The sequence below is a fragment of the Centroberyx gerrardi genome, chromosome 3 (assembly GCF_048128805.1).
Source record: "Centroberyx gerrardi isolate f3 chromosome 3, fCenGer3.hap1.cur.20231027, whole genome shotgun sequence".
NCBI classification, from domain to species: Eukaryota; Metazoa; Chordata; class Actinopteri; order Beryciformes; family Berycidae; genus Centroberyx; species Centroberyx gerrardi.
The window spans coordinates 26,237,449-26,251,476 of record NC_135999.1 but is presented as its reverse complement, the minus strand read 5'-3'; the positions used below and the strand labels follow the sequence as shown (position 1 = coordinate 26,251,476).

Genomic DNA, 14,028 nt, shown 5'->3' with positions numbered 1-14,028 from the left:
GGAGCTGCCCAGTGCAACCACAGTCGACTATTGGAAGACTTCTACTGACGTTTACTATTCCAGATATGACCAGTGGGAACCCTGGGGGATTCAAACCGGTCACTGGTGACCAATAAGCCCACTTCCCTAACATTTAAGCTACTGCCACGCCAACACACTGTATACTCATACAAACATCAGGGTGGGAAGATTAATCAAAATTTACCAGCATTTGGCTGGTGGCTGGCACTAGCAAAATGCTGGTAAATTTTGACTGTGGTTGGTAGACAAGTAACCAGTCATCAGTCAGAGGCTCTACATTATGTTGAAAAATCACTGGCTGGTAAACAAGTGAAAGTGGCAGGTGGATTTTGGAGTCCATCAGTCACTGTGGCCTGTGGATCAAAAGTTAGTTTAGTTTGACACAAATGCAAACATACCTAGATTTTCCTGGATGTGGGCGCAGTGGATGATGAACAGCTGGTTGGCGGTAGAGAACGACGGGGGCAGTGTGCGGATCCTTTCAGTCCAGTTGCGTACCTTCTTAATCTGCTCCTCATAGACTAAGGCAGGCTGACGCTTCATGGACTCCAAAGAGGCTTGGCTCCACCGGCTAGTGAAGAAATGAATGTCCGCCAACCACTTGTACCCGTCACACAGCTGTTGGATCTCTGATTGAGCTTCCTATCCAGAAACCGGAGACAATTACCAGAAACACTTAAGGCCAGGATCACACTTAATGCACTGATGCATTTCTCTAATGGAGGTTCATTCCTTTCACAAGAGAAAATTTGTTACACCTGCATCATCGGGTTGCAAAACAATTGCTTTGTGATGCAGGTGTTATATTACATGTGTTGAATTTATTTTACTTGCGTGTTGCTTGTGCATGTGTGAACTAAATCTAATGTTTTTGCAACATTTTGCTGGCTGTGATGTCGCATAACATCACAGAGACGTCGCACAACTTATAGAATCAAATAAAAAAGTGCTGAATATGAAATTAACTTACATGTGTCGTTTTGTGAACTGTAAACAAATAATGGACACTCGTCACATCTCATTCTATTAGCAACTTTGTAATCTCTTTGTAATTAGCTTTGTTATCCCTTTTTGAAAAAGAACCAGTTTGGTTAGCTGTCCGATGTGATCACAACAACAGAAAATTGATACCTGTCTTTCACAAACAAGGAAATAAGAGTGAGTTTGGCGGTTAGCACATTGGAATGCCTCTCTCCAGTCATATATGACATAAAAATGTGTTTCGGAAATATGATGTATGGGGGTTTGTTGAGTATTGAATTTGAAAGTGACAGTCTTGCCTGCATGATCTTGGCTTGCTCTTTCTCAACTTGCTTTGAAACGTCATTGATGCTGATCTGCCACTCCAGCTGTCTCTTGGAGAGGGGATGGTAGCAGCCTCGCAGCCTGTGGCCCTGCACCGTGAGAGACGTCAGCCTTGGCAGCACCAGCCAGCGAGCTGACTGGTCTCTGAGCTCTCGCTGCTCTCTGCTGAAAACCCCTCTAAGACCAGTCATCCCATCGTCGCTGTCCTTATTCTCCCCTGGAATTGGGAAAACATGTACATTCAAGGCTGATGACCTGTCTTCAAAGTGTACATCGCATCACTGCTGTCATGGAAAAAACTCAAGAACCCATGATACATTTTCAAAAAAGCATGGTTGTCAGTCAGAACAAAAGCTGTTTTTCTAAATTCTTGAAAAGCTGATTTTCTGATGACAAAAATAATAGTGCAGCAAGGTGAAACAGAGACACAACCTCAAAACAAAAGGCCTTACCTGTGATAGCAGAGAGGTCAGAGGTCAACTCCTGAGCAGAACCAGAGCCGAAAGTGCTGTTGTTGCTGTTGTTGGTCTCCAGGAAGAAACCGCAAGTGTCAGACATCTACCAGAGGGAAACCAGGGAGTCAGGATGAGGTTGCATTATGAGTTCATGATCAAGACGTTGCACAGTACAACCTCATTTATTGAAACTACAAACACACTGGTTGAGCGAATGTATGAATGAACACAGATAAACAAAGCTTTATTAGTCCTGCACAATTGCTGGAATTTTCTTAATGATATGGTTTTCTTATTGATACACCCAGTTAAAATAATTTAAAATCATTTAACACAACTATAACCATAACTTTGAAACGTGTGCAAGTAAACAGGTTTCAGATATTCAAACTAATAATTTGTCTTTCATCGCATTTCAATGCATTTCAGTCATCCAATCATTTTGCTAGTCCAAACACTTTCTATTCATGGGGTGTTCAGATTATGACCTAAAAATGAGAGATCGCATCCTCATTTCTTTATGCCAAGTCCAAAATGTCCCAAAAATGAGACACCCATTTCCAGTGACATAACTACTGTTGAGTGCCCGCCATTCAAACATATAGGTGTCTATGCAGCAAAGGGTCAGTGTGCCCAGCTTCTCTGCACTCCTACCACATCAACAGATACAATTGTAGAAATCTGTTAGTCACCTGAATTGCAGAGTCACCGACAGTCAGGAGTGCTTCGCTCACCACTTCCTGGAACAGATGCACTGGTGGGTCAAGAGTCAGCCGACCATCTGTACTGAAAATCAGCTCGGCTTGGAAGAGACAGTACTGCTGAGATTTCTCCCTCTAGCAAACATAACAAAAACCAACGATCCACAACATGAATTTAATGAAATGTTCATGAAATGCTTTGTTGATTTACTCTATCTTGTACTTCCTCCATGATTTTATTTTCTAGTTTGGGTTCCACATCTCTCCTGGTTATAGTTCTACTGCAGTTGCAGCAGTGCTCAAGCATCTTTAATTACTTAATAATTATGTGTTTTAGAGAAATTTTGGCTAGATTATTGTCTTTTTAATTTCCCATTTTCTCTAACAGTGGAGGTCAGGATACCACTGCTACATGAAAACAGCGCATGAATATTCTTGTCACCTTCATAACATTGTTGAGGAAAGAAGTGCCGTCTTGCCGGGTGATTGTGACGAGGCTCTGCACGATCATTTGATTGACGAGAGCAGCCAAGTTGCCCAGCTTCTGCAAGACGCTCTCAGACCGAGACAACTCTTTCTTCAGGTCCTGCTGCTGAGCCAGCTGAAGGTGAAGGGGTTGGTTGCATTCATTTGGCTTTTTAGAGGACTCAGTGCACAGCTGCAGCTTCTGGTGTGCCTTATAGCTGTCCTCCTTCACCTGGGGACAAATGAGCGTTGAGACTTTAGCAATAATATAGGTAGCGTTCTATAGTGCTACCATTTTAGCCTATGTTCTGAAAGAAAACAACATAAATAAACCTAGAAAATTACAGGCAGGGATGGGTATCTTCAGTTATATCTGCAATTATTTTCTCAGATCATACACTTTCTTTCCTATGCTCCAAAATTTTTCAAATTCTGGAATACATGTACCTGGAATGTCATCATGTAGCTCTAGTCTTATCATTAATACTATGCTTCATACTTAGGTTTAATATTTGTTATAGTTATGTTTTACTGATTCAATGTATGTCAAGAAAATGCTGTGGTACCGCATTCAGGATGACAGTGCGATACTGTAATAACTTCTCAAATAACCCCAGACACTCCTGATTCTTGGTTGTCAGGACATTCTTGAATTCCAGTAGTGTGTAGGTCTTCGACTCATCCTGAGGCAGCCAGTGCGCCCCTTTCAGTTCTTCAATTACTCTGTAAAAGATATTATTGTTGAGTAATCCATACACTCATATCTGATTTTGAAGTTACATACTTGACCTAAAAGTTAAAGATCCAGTTCAAAACTTCTACAAGTCTGATAGCTCTTTAAGTATTACAACAAAAACAGACTATAACAGACTCTATAAATACTAAATAACTCAAACAGGAGTCAGGCAACATTAGTGGTATAATTATGATTTAAGACTGGGAATTTGATCTTAAAGACCTGGTGAGCAGAAAAAGAGCGTTCCTGAACTGAGGCACGGCTGTAAGCAGCATGTCCTGCAGATTCTCACACTTGCGCCAGAAAGCGACCTTGCGCACATTTCTGTGCCACCTGGAACAGCAGGAAACACAACATAGGAAAAATCTGAAGATCCAAACAAAGAAACCAATTTTCACAAATCTGCAGTGAGCGAGACAGAAAACATAGTGTATATGTATTTACCAGGTGAATGCTTTCCGCATTCTGTAGTCCCTGAAAAACGGGATGTCCTGCAAAGCTGTCCACAGCACACACTCTCTGTACCACTCTGCCAGAGTGACAAGTCCACCATAGCCGTTCTCTGTCACATGCAGCACAGTGCTGGGGGAGAAGATGTAGTGCTCAGAACCAGCTTTACTGGGATGGACCGCTCGCAGGTCGTAGGGTCTGGAGGAAAGGGAAGCATACAGTCAAGTCGTAAAGTCTCATTGACGTAGAAGAGGGGTTGATTAGGGATCGGCTGTTTACATGACAATTGGAATCACTTTATTGTCAAGGATAGTAAAGGTTGTACACAGTACATACTGAGACATATGGTACAAGGACAAAGGGACCTCACATATACAGTGCAAAGGAACAGTGCGGGACATAACATGGACAGTAGATAATACATGTCACTTTGCATATCAATAGTCTGTAACTGTGTGTGTTCAAGCAGCATGTCTACCTACATAAAAACAGCTATGAGAGTCTGCACTGAAAGACAGTAGATAACCTTATTGAGAGTACCTGTAAGGTTCACCACCCACTTCTTTCAGGTAATAAAACTCCAGTTCTCCCCGGTGTCTTTTCTCGGAAAAGATCTCAACCACCTCTGTGCCGGTGAGAGGAAGCTTACTCGGCTTGGTCTCTTTCCCAGTCTTAACCTTTTTGTCCTTACTTGTTGTGATTTTCATGGATTCATTTTTATCTGTAAGACTGAAACAGTAAACAGTCAGTGAGCATAAACATTAGAATACTACTACTCTTTAAGCCACTTCAGTAAATAAACAACCACTGTTTGAGAGATTTACTATAATTTGGCTGGCTTAAAAAAAAAAAAGGCTGGTGAATTTTTATGTCCAGCTGTATTTCCTGCCCTAGGCTAAAATGTTCCAGAAGCCCATCGAGACAGACTTATACAGGCCTATAACATATATCATCATTCAATATTTGCCTATAGGTATTATATTTTACATAAGCTATCATCGGAGAGCCCCACTCTGCCCCCAAACCTTTAAAATATGAAACTGTATAGAAAGCATGGGTGTGTTAAAATCAGACCATCCAAATCAGTGTTGGTAAGTATTCTGTGTACCTCTGTGCTGTTGACTCCTTAACCAACACATCAGCAGTTCTGACAGGTATGTCGGTGCTTAACGCTGAGGCCATTAGACGAGGTCCTTCTATCCATTTTGTGTCACCTATGGCCCTCTCAGGACCCACTTGGGCTATAAGACGAGGGAGCTCCACCACTGATAAAGGAGTGTCAGGGGGCAGAGTTTGAAGGACAGTGCTGCGACCGGACAGCGGCTTGCACATAAAGGCCGCTGAGAAGAGAGGCGGCTCCCGGCATAGTGGTGGGAAGGTCAGTGAAGGCCCAGAGGAAACACTGGCCGTTGGAGTATGGGCCTTTTTCTTAGCCTTGGATCCGGGCCGAGTCCCGTCTCTGGCACCGGTCTGAGAAGTTCCATCATGTTGTCTTTCCTCCATCGGGGCAGCGAACATGCTGCTGATCGCTCTATGAATACCATCAGCAGGTTTTCAACTGATACCTGAAACTTTAGCCATTCTTCGTTAAGATTTGGATCAGAATTTCTGTGTAAGGAAAAAATAAAATTAGGAAAACCTGAGGAATGAATCTCCATCACATCTTGCTATAATCATCCTGCAAGTTGTGTTAACTATCTGCATACCAAAAACAAGTTCCAACTTTCTAGATAGAGATGCACATGACAAGTAATCATGCTCATGTTTCTTTGGCAACAAGCAGGGGTGAGCTGAGATTTGGGTAATATGAATACTGCTTAGCAAAGAAAACAAAAACAAAGACAAATAAAAAACAAATAGATCATTAAAGTAAAAACTGAACAGCTTTTTGGACAAAGTTGTGGGGCAACATTTTCGAAGGAGTTGGATCTTATCCTCATGTGACTTGAATTAGTTTGATACTTACCATGATATTTAATATGAATTTTATAGTTTTACATCAGAGTATTATGAGTATAGAACAAATAAAAATGAGCATAAACTGGGTTTAGGTACCCTCCAGTACAACCCTGCGTAACGTTAACTAAACCTAATGCTAACACTACTAGCAAGCAAGGTTTGCTAACTTAACGTTAGCTGCTTAACATATTTCCTCCTTGTCAACAAACCAAACACACTGCAACTCATTGTAACTTAACGCATTAATACTGCTGTCAATAACTAGACAATTGAAACACAAAGTGGCGTTTCTACATTTAAACCAAGAAGTTAAATCTGTAAAAAAAAAAAAAAACTTACGACTAAACTAGCTAACTTGAGCTACTTTCTTACCTGACTGTGAAGAAGTTGTCAGCGCAACCACAGCGACGTCTCGTTGCCATAGTAACGCACAGTAACTTCAGCTGCGCTCTGAAGTCCGTCTGCTGGGCGAAGGTCAAGTAGCCCATACAAAGCTGCGGTTGTTTATAACCTTACGACCTTTTTTTTTTAGAACATTTTCTTATATAATAACGATTTAATTAAACAAGAACTCAACGATCATGAGAAAACTATCCTAAGGAGAAATCACAGTTTTGTGTCTGTGATTGACCTTTATGATAGTTTTCATCTCCAATGGTGTCACTATCATTTTCTCATAAAATATTTAGTATATTACAATAATTTTCCTTGATGCGTGTACCCCTCTAAAACATATTATAGGTTAATATTATAGTTCTTTTGCAGGCATTTTACAACTGTGTCATGAATGGCTCTGTAATATGTTCATTTAGACCATTTTGAGGAACAAAAACATTTTTCCCTTGTGTTGCCTGCATAGAGGAAGACCTTGTGTATACCATGTACGTGGGTGGGTGTTTGGTGTGTGTGTGAGAGCTGCTCCATCAACAGAAACAGGCCTGAGAGCCTATAGATCAACATATCCTCCCATGTCTCATATTAGGCAGGCGAGAGATGTGATTTGAACCACAACCTTTTGCATCCCACGCATCTATGGGTACAAAATATACCCCAGAGTTGATGCGATGTTCCACCCAATGCACTACTCTAGACATAGTATACCTACCTCTTCATTTTGGTATAACTGAACATCCACCATTCAGCCTTATTGCTACTGAAACATTCAAAAAGTGTTTGGCATGATTTGAATCTGACCTGTTGAACGCAATATACACAATATGAACCTACTTATCAGGAAGTCCAGTATGACCATGTCTATGAAGTCCACCAGTCTGGTGCCTTTGTTGTACGGCGCAGTCTTTTTCACCGTCGAGCAGTAATCTGTTTCTGTCTCCCACCTGAAACAGACAGATGTCAGTCATTTCAGATCGTGGCAGCAGGGTGGGAGTAGTGGGTAGGAAGATCAGAGGACCAGGTTGAAGCCCCCGTACGGGCAAGCATCACTATTGAGGATCAATAAAGTATTATTATAAGTAGTAGTAGCATTATTATTATTATTATTATTATTATTATTATATTGCCAGGTTTCTTGTGTACCGTGAGGTTTGAGCCCACATCCAGCACACAGCTTTTCTCACCCTTATACTTCAAGGCCCGTGTGAATTAAAGGTGCCAGTGTAGCATTTTTAAACATCAATATATCATTGTCAAATTGATTGTGATACCTGTCTCACACCAGTTGTATTGTTTGTGCTAGTGTTTCTCAAAATTAAGACCACATTTCCCATAAACCCTGTTGCTTCCTGACGCAAAGAGGGTCTTGTTTTACATTACCGTTGCACAATCAGCGGCCCTCTTTGTGGTTTGTGCCGTATACACAGCAGATTTTCTGAAAACAAAATCCAACCCAATGGCACACAACGTAAAATGCAATGTAGAGGCCAGTACAGGCTGACAATCTTCTCTGCAATGGTCTTGTTTGTTTACAGTAATTATATTAATGTCTCAATGTGGTAATGATTTATTGATGTTAAAATGCGACACGTAAAGCCTTTAAGCACAGTGAGTGGTAAATGAAAAGTTTATTAAACTATGACTTCTAGTAAGGGATTATGTTACAGGGTGAACAAAAAACATTTACATTTTCAGAGTAGCATTCTTTTGCAGAACCTTTTCTAGCTTAGTTTTGTGATTGTGTGTGGGGGGGTGGGTGACTTTTTGGTGCTATGTAGAACCATTTTATGAATATTTTATATAGCAATATATTGGTTCCCCTCTGAATATGTAACTAGTAGAGCACACACCCATAGAAAGGTGCAAACCATCGGTCCAAAGTCAGAATAAATAATGTATGAAGGTTGCACACTTCTCTCCATACAAAATATTTATTTTACACCACCAACATGTTTCGGCAATATGCCTTCCTCAGGGTGTTATTTCCCTCTGAATGTGACCAAAGACCCACTGAAGAACCTCATACCCACTTTGCCAGCTTGCTGCGGCTGTAGGAGCGTCTCCAGGGCGACCTCCAGGTCCGGCGGGTCGCCAGGGAAAGATCCGGCAGCATGACAGCCAGAGAGGCCTCCAGGGCCCGGGGCCGGCCGCACACAGCATGCTCCGTCGAACAGTAGTATGAACACTGGCCATAGAAACACACATTCCCCACTAGGGGGAGCCAGAGGAACACAGAGGAGAGGAGAGGAGGGGAGAGGAGAGGAGAGGAGAGGAGAGGAGAGGAGAGGAGAGGAGAGGAGGAGAGGAGAGGCGAGGAGAGGAGAGGAGAGGAGAGGAGAGGAGAGGAGAGGAGAGGAGGGGAGGGGAGGGGAGGGGGTAGTGGAGAGGAGAAGAGAGGAGAGGAGGGGAGGAGAGGAGGGGAGAGGAGGAAATGGGTGCAGATGTGGAGAGAGCAGAAAATTGGAAAGAACAACATTAATAATCGGATGGCATATGAAGCCATTTCAAGGATACGGCTGGAGCATCTACAGACAAGATGGAGTAAAAAATAAACGAAGTACATTATTGATATGCTCAATATGCAAAGCGTGAATCCGAGAAGAGCAGAGCAAATTAATAATGGAGTGAGTGTGTGAGTGGTACCAGGGGAGGTGAAGAAGGTTCGGGCCAGTTTGCGATCGGTGGTGATGTCTTTGATCTCTTTGACCACATCCACCAGCCTCCCGACCACTGGAGGGATCCTCCTGTAACCCAGGATCCTGGAGAGAGAAGCAGAGAGAGAGACATAGAGAAAGGAGAGAGGTGTGGAGAGAGAGAGAGAAAGTGAGAGAGAGACAGAGAGAGAGAGAGAGTAGAGACAGAAAGAGAAAGCCAGAGAGGGAGGGGGGGGGGGGGGGTGATAGAGATGTAGCAAAGAGTAACAGATATGAGGAAGGGCTACAGAGAAGAGAAAATAATTGAATGCAATGTTACATAACATTCATTATTTGATGGGCTTATCCACCATTTTAATCACTGTGCTCATTGTAGTTTACTGACAAAACACAAACGCTAACAAATTGACTTGGTCTGCTCTACCTGTCCAGGTGGAAGGCTGCGATTTCTGCATTGTGTCTCTCAAAGTCAGAGAAGTAGTAGAGGTTGTAGTTGGTTTCTTCGTCTCTCTCCTGCCTGTCAGAGAGAGGCAAAGTCACCTTTCATAACACACTCATGGATTATACATCTGCACTGACATCAAGTAAAGCCTCTGAAACTTGTTCAGTTGTTTTGTACATGTACACATGCACTGTAGAAGTTGTCTTTCGCAGCCAAATGTGTGCAGCAAGACGAGGTGACTAACCTACTCAGAATAAAACCATTCACTGCACTGAGTGTACAAAATATTAGGAACACCCTGCTAATATTTAGTTGCACAATCCATATCTCATTAGTCTGAAGGTTTAAAAATCCTTCTTTAACCTTTTTTCTTCCCTTCATCTATATCTTTTCCTCTTGACTGAAGTGGATTCAACAGGTGAAATCAATAAGGGACCATAGCTTTCACCTGGATTTACCTGGACAGTCTATTTCATCGAAAGATTAGGTGTACGTTCTATTTTCTCTACCCAATATGACTGGTGTGTTGGTTCTGCCATGTGTGACTCACTTCATGGGCTTGAACATGGCTTGTCCATAGTTGGGAAATGACATCACCAGCTTCAGTTGCGTCCCCCCAGACTTCTGCACTGAAAACAGTACCGAGAACGTTACCATGGCAACACCCCGCACGGCACACACTGCACGTCGTGCCAAAACACAGCGTCACTAATGGGGCACACACACAGAGCAACAAGATGTAACACACAAACCTGTGCATCACTGCCAAGACATAACACCGTTAAATCAATTTGTACACATTACACCCCCTCTCTGTCTCTCTCTCTGTCATACACACACACCCACACACACACACACACACATACACACACACACACATATGTTCAAATGCACAACACAGAGGGGGGGCTGAATGACACTGAGATACACAATTTGCTGTGCAGTGGCTCACGTATTCCTGTCCATGTTGGAGTACCTGTGCTGAGCCTCCAAGGCCCCTCCAAGATTCACACTAGCTTTCAATTCAAGGGAACGTCAAAGTGAATCTGGTTTGGAGAGCCTGACCCTGGCCTTCAAGTGTGTCTGGTATACAGCACAATCACACATACACACACATACGCACTCTTCTGCCACGAGCCTCCACACAACCCACCCACTGCCACCACCACATAGACCAGAGTTTCCTCCGTTTGGTTTAGGCTTAGTATTGTGATTTTTGTTTTAGTTCCATATCTAATCCGGTTGTAGTTGCTCTCATGGTTCTTGTGCAAACGTTGATACCAATCTATACAAGAAGTGCATCACGTCATCCTCTCCAGACTGGATCAGATCCCTCCTCTACTCCCAAAACTTCTCTCCTTAGCTCTTCTTTCTTTTTTCCTAGCACTTCGCTCTTACATGATCATCTACACTCACGGGAATATTGTTACAATACTGAGCCTCTGAACCTTGCGCTCCTCCCTTGGTTGCTTGTAATGTTGTTCATCTAAGTGCTTAAGCTTTTTCTACTGTTGCACTCATTGTGAGTCGCTTTGGATAAGAGTGCCAGCTAAATATCTAAAATGTAAATACAGCAAATGTGACATTATCACAGTTACAACATGAATTGTAAACATTAGCATGACACTTCTTTGTGTTGTAGAAGGAAATTAAGCTAAATTATACTGCTATAGCCTATAAAAGCGCCATTGGACAACTTTGCACATTGACGGCTCCAAATGGCAGCAAAATGTAACTGAACAAGTTAAAGCTACACTACCCATAAGTTATGTAATGTGATGTCAGTAAACTGCACACCACACGCTCATGTTTACCAACCCAGAGAGTTTATATTTCCCTCTTAAATTTTGATTTGTCACTCTCTGTAGGCAGAAAAGTTTAGGCAAAGAGGGTAAATCTAGGGGGTCTCAATTAAGGGGGATGGTACACTGTTCTCTGCTGCAGCCCCACTTTGTGATTTAGGCTGATGAGACAGATGTGCCTTTAATTCCCCATTTCCTGTGCTCTTGCTGTGGTGAGGCACCACTGCTGAACACATGCAGAGGAAACACTGCACAGACAGCGACACCGAAACCGAAACTCTGAAGCTGTGTGTCAGACCTGCGCTGACGATGCGGTGCGTGGCGAGCTGCTGGGCCAGAGGCTCCATGTTGGGGTCGCGGTGGGGGTAGAGCTGCCAGCGGGACACGCCCAGGTGGAAGCGCAGCCAGGGGGGGTGGCTCTCACTGCTGCTGTTCCACCGGATGTCCTCGTACCCCTCCTGGCTAGCGCTCACCCTGAGGGAGAGGGAGGGGGAAAAGGGGTGGAGAGTTAAGGTGGGAGATGGGACAGAGGAGACAGAGGAGGGGAATTGAATGGTTTATGAAGAAAGATGGGAGATGATGTCAAAGGAGAAATGTTAAGTAGTTGTGACTGTTCATGTTCAGAAACACACAAACGAGAGGATGCTGAATTTTGAAAATGTCATAAACATGTCCCTCCACCAGTGTTGGGGAAAGTTACTTTTAAAAGTAATTACTTTCATTTGTAACTTACCTTAAAAAGTAACTAGTTGCAGTACAAAGTTACTCTGTATTAAAAGTAATTTGTACTTTTGCGTTGCTCACTTCACATGCCGTAGAAATATGGCTTGTGCTGCCAAGTGTGTTGTTGATCATTGTTTTAAAATGCAATAGATTGTTAATCTGTTTTTAAAACAGTAAGCCAATCTAATTTATATTAGCAGTATGTTGTCTACACAAGATAAGACTAAATTTGCACAAACAAAAATGAAACAAAATGAAAGAAAAAAAAAGTATCCAAATTTCCATTTTAAAAAGTAAATTGCAACGGATTGCAAGAATTGAAAAAAGAAAAAAAATATATATGTTAAGTTACTAGTTAACACAAAAAAGTAATTTGAGTTACTCCAGACACTGACCTCTACACATGCATGCACACACATGCAAACACACACACACACACACACACACACACACACACACACACACACACACAGACTTTCTGCACCTCCACAGTGCCGCACACTCACCAGATCTGGGAGCTCTTCTCACTGGCCTTGAGCTTCTGTTTGACTTTCAGCAGCCAGTCCTCCTCTGGGACGGGCGGGCTGGGCATATTGTACAGCGGGTGGCTGAAGAGCGCCTCTAACTTTGACAGCCCAGACTCCACGGGTTCAGCCACGCTGTCGCCATAGCGACCCACCTTAGCTGCCGTGTTGAGCGAGGAATTTTTACCCTCTTTCATTGACAAGCCTTTGTCAGCCATGTTGACTGAAGCAACAGGTCTATCCCTGACTGACAAGTCCTCAAAACCAGCCTTAGTGGTCGTTTTGTGTGAGGCAGAAAGCATTTGCGGGTGACCTTTGGCATCCATATTGGGAGAATCCATGTGTGTGTCATCAGGCGGCGGCTCGGCCAGACCGCTGACCCCCACGGCGGTGTGGTTGGTGCGTGCCAGGGCCCTCAGGGTGTGTGTCCTGGGCGGAGGGGGGGGGTCACAGGGCTGCTGGGAGATGGAGAGAGACACGAGCGCCAGGAAGAGGTGGAGGAAAACAGTGACGAAGGCCAAGGACAGACAGATTGTCCTGGAGCGACGGCGCATACGCCACCTCATCCTACTGAGAGAGAGAGACACAGAGAGACAGAGAGAGACAGAGAGAGAGAGAGAGTTATGTAACATGAATAGAAGGAGGGAAGGAGAAGGGAAAGCGGAAAAAGAAAAAGTGTTAGAAGAGAGTTAAAAATGGAAGTTAAGAGAGAGAGAGAGCCATATGGCATAGAACAGAGAAAATCAAACCAAGAGACCACATCAAGTAAATGGAAGCCCACATAATGAAGAAAATGGGCTTGATAATGGAGTTAAGGCACCACTAACTTTTTACACTCTCATTAAAATATATCAATAGATTTAGTATATCAAGCTACTCCTACATAGCCCTTTAAAATCCCATTCTAGTATCTGCTGTTGTCTCTCTATTCACTGGACAAAACTACTCAAGCATGAACATAAAAGGATGCAAATAGAAGGTAACTGAGACGAATGAAGGCACAACTTTCAACTCACACAGTTTTCTTTCTTTTCAAAGGCCACCACCACTCTCCTGTTGTTGTTTCTCTGTGGACTGAGGCAGAGCTCCAGTCTCCGCTCACCTTTTATTCATTTGTTTGTGCTTTTCTCCACTTCCTACTTTCTCCACTCGGGCAGGGAGCGGTGCCAGGTTAAGGTGATCTGGATACAGATCAATGTGTTTACTCATCTCTTTTAAAGTTCGCCCTTCTCTCTGTCAGTCTATTCATCAGTTAGACTTTTCAAATTCCAATTTAGGCAGGAAAAAAAAAACAAGTTGCTGTTATCATCCAGCAGGTCGATATTGTTAGGGGATTCATATTAAGGTCTGCGGTCCCTTAGTGACCCTTTATTGATTTCACTTATGAAATACACCTCA

At 43.0% G+C, this 14,028-nt stretch overlaps 2 protein-coding genes across 2 annotated transcripts in view; both read right to left on the bottom strand.

Annotated features, from left to right (window-relative positions):
• The window catches only part of dnhd1 (dynein heavy chain domain 1), a 28,458-nt gene extending 22,807 nt beyond the window's left edge, over nt 1-5,651 (bottom strand). The window contains exons 1-10 of the mRNA XM_078282373.1: nt 5,242-5,651; nt 4,674-4,862; nt 4,128-4,331; nt 3,906-4,016; nt 3,514-3,670; nt 2,925-3,179; nt 2,474-2,617; nt 1,779-1,884; nt 1,302-1,543; nt 420-663 (exon numbers count right to left, since the gene is read on the bottom strand). Coding sequence (XP_078138499.1) covers nt 420-663; nt 1,302-1,543; nt 1,779-1,884; nt 2,474-2,617; nt 2,925-3,179; nt 3,514-3,670; nt 3,906-4,016; nt 4,128-4,331; nt 4,674-4,862; nt 5,242-5,651 — 2,062 coding nt within the window. The remainder of the gene's footprint in view (nt 1-419; nt 664-1,301; nt 1,544-1,778; nt 1,885-2,473; nt 2,618-2,924; nt 3,180-3,513; nt 3,671-3,905; nt 4,017-4,127; nt 4,332-4,673; nt 4,863-5,241) is intronic.
• LOC139909261 (extracellular serine/threonine protein kinase FAM20C-like) overlaps nt 1-13,196 on the bottom strand; it is a 38,200-nt gene extending 25,004 nt beyond the window's left edge. The window contains exons 1-7 of the mRNA XM_071896277.2: nt 12,613-13,196; nt 11,682-11,857; nt 10,132-10,210; nt 9,564-9,656; nt 9,129-9,244; nt 8,516-8,696; nt 7,320-7,429 (exon numbers count right to left, since the gene is read on the bottom strand). Coding sequence (XP_071752378.2) covers nt 7,320-7,429; nt 8,516-8,696; nt 9,129-9,244; nt 9,564-9,656; nt 10,132-10,210; nt 11,682-11,857; nt 12,613-13,196 — 1,339 coding nt within the window. The remainder of the gene's footprint in view (nt 1-7,319; nt 7,430-8,515; nt 8,697-9,128; nt 9,245-9,563; nt 9,657-10,131; nt 10,211-11,681; nt 11,858-12,612) is intronic.
• Nucleotides 13,197-14,028: the final 832 nt, after the last annotated feature.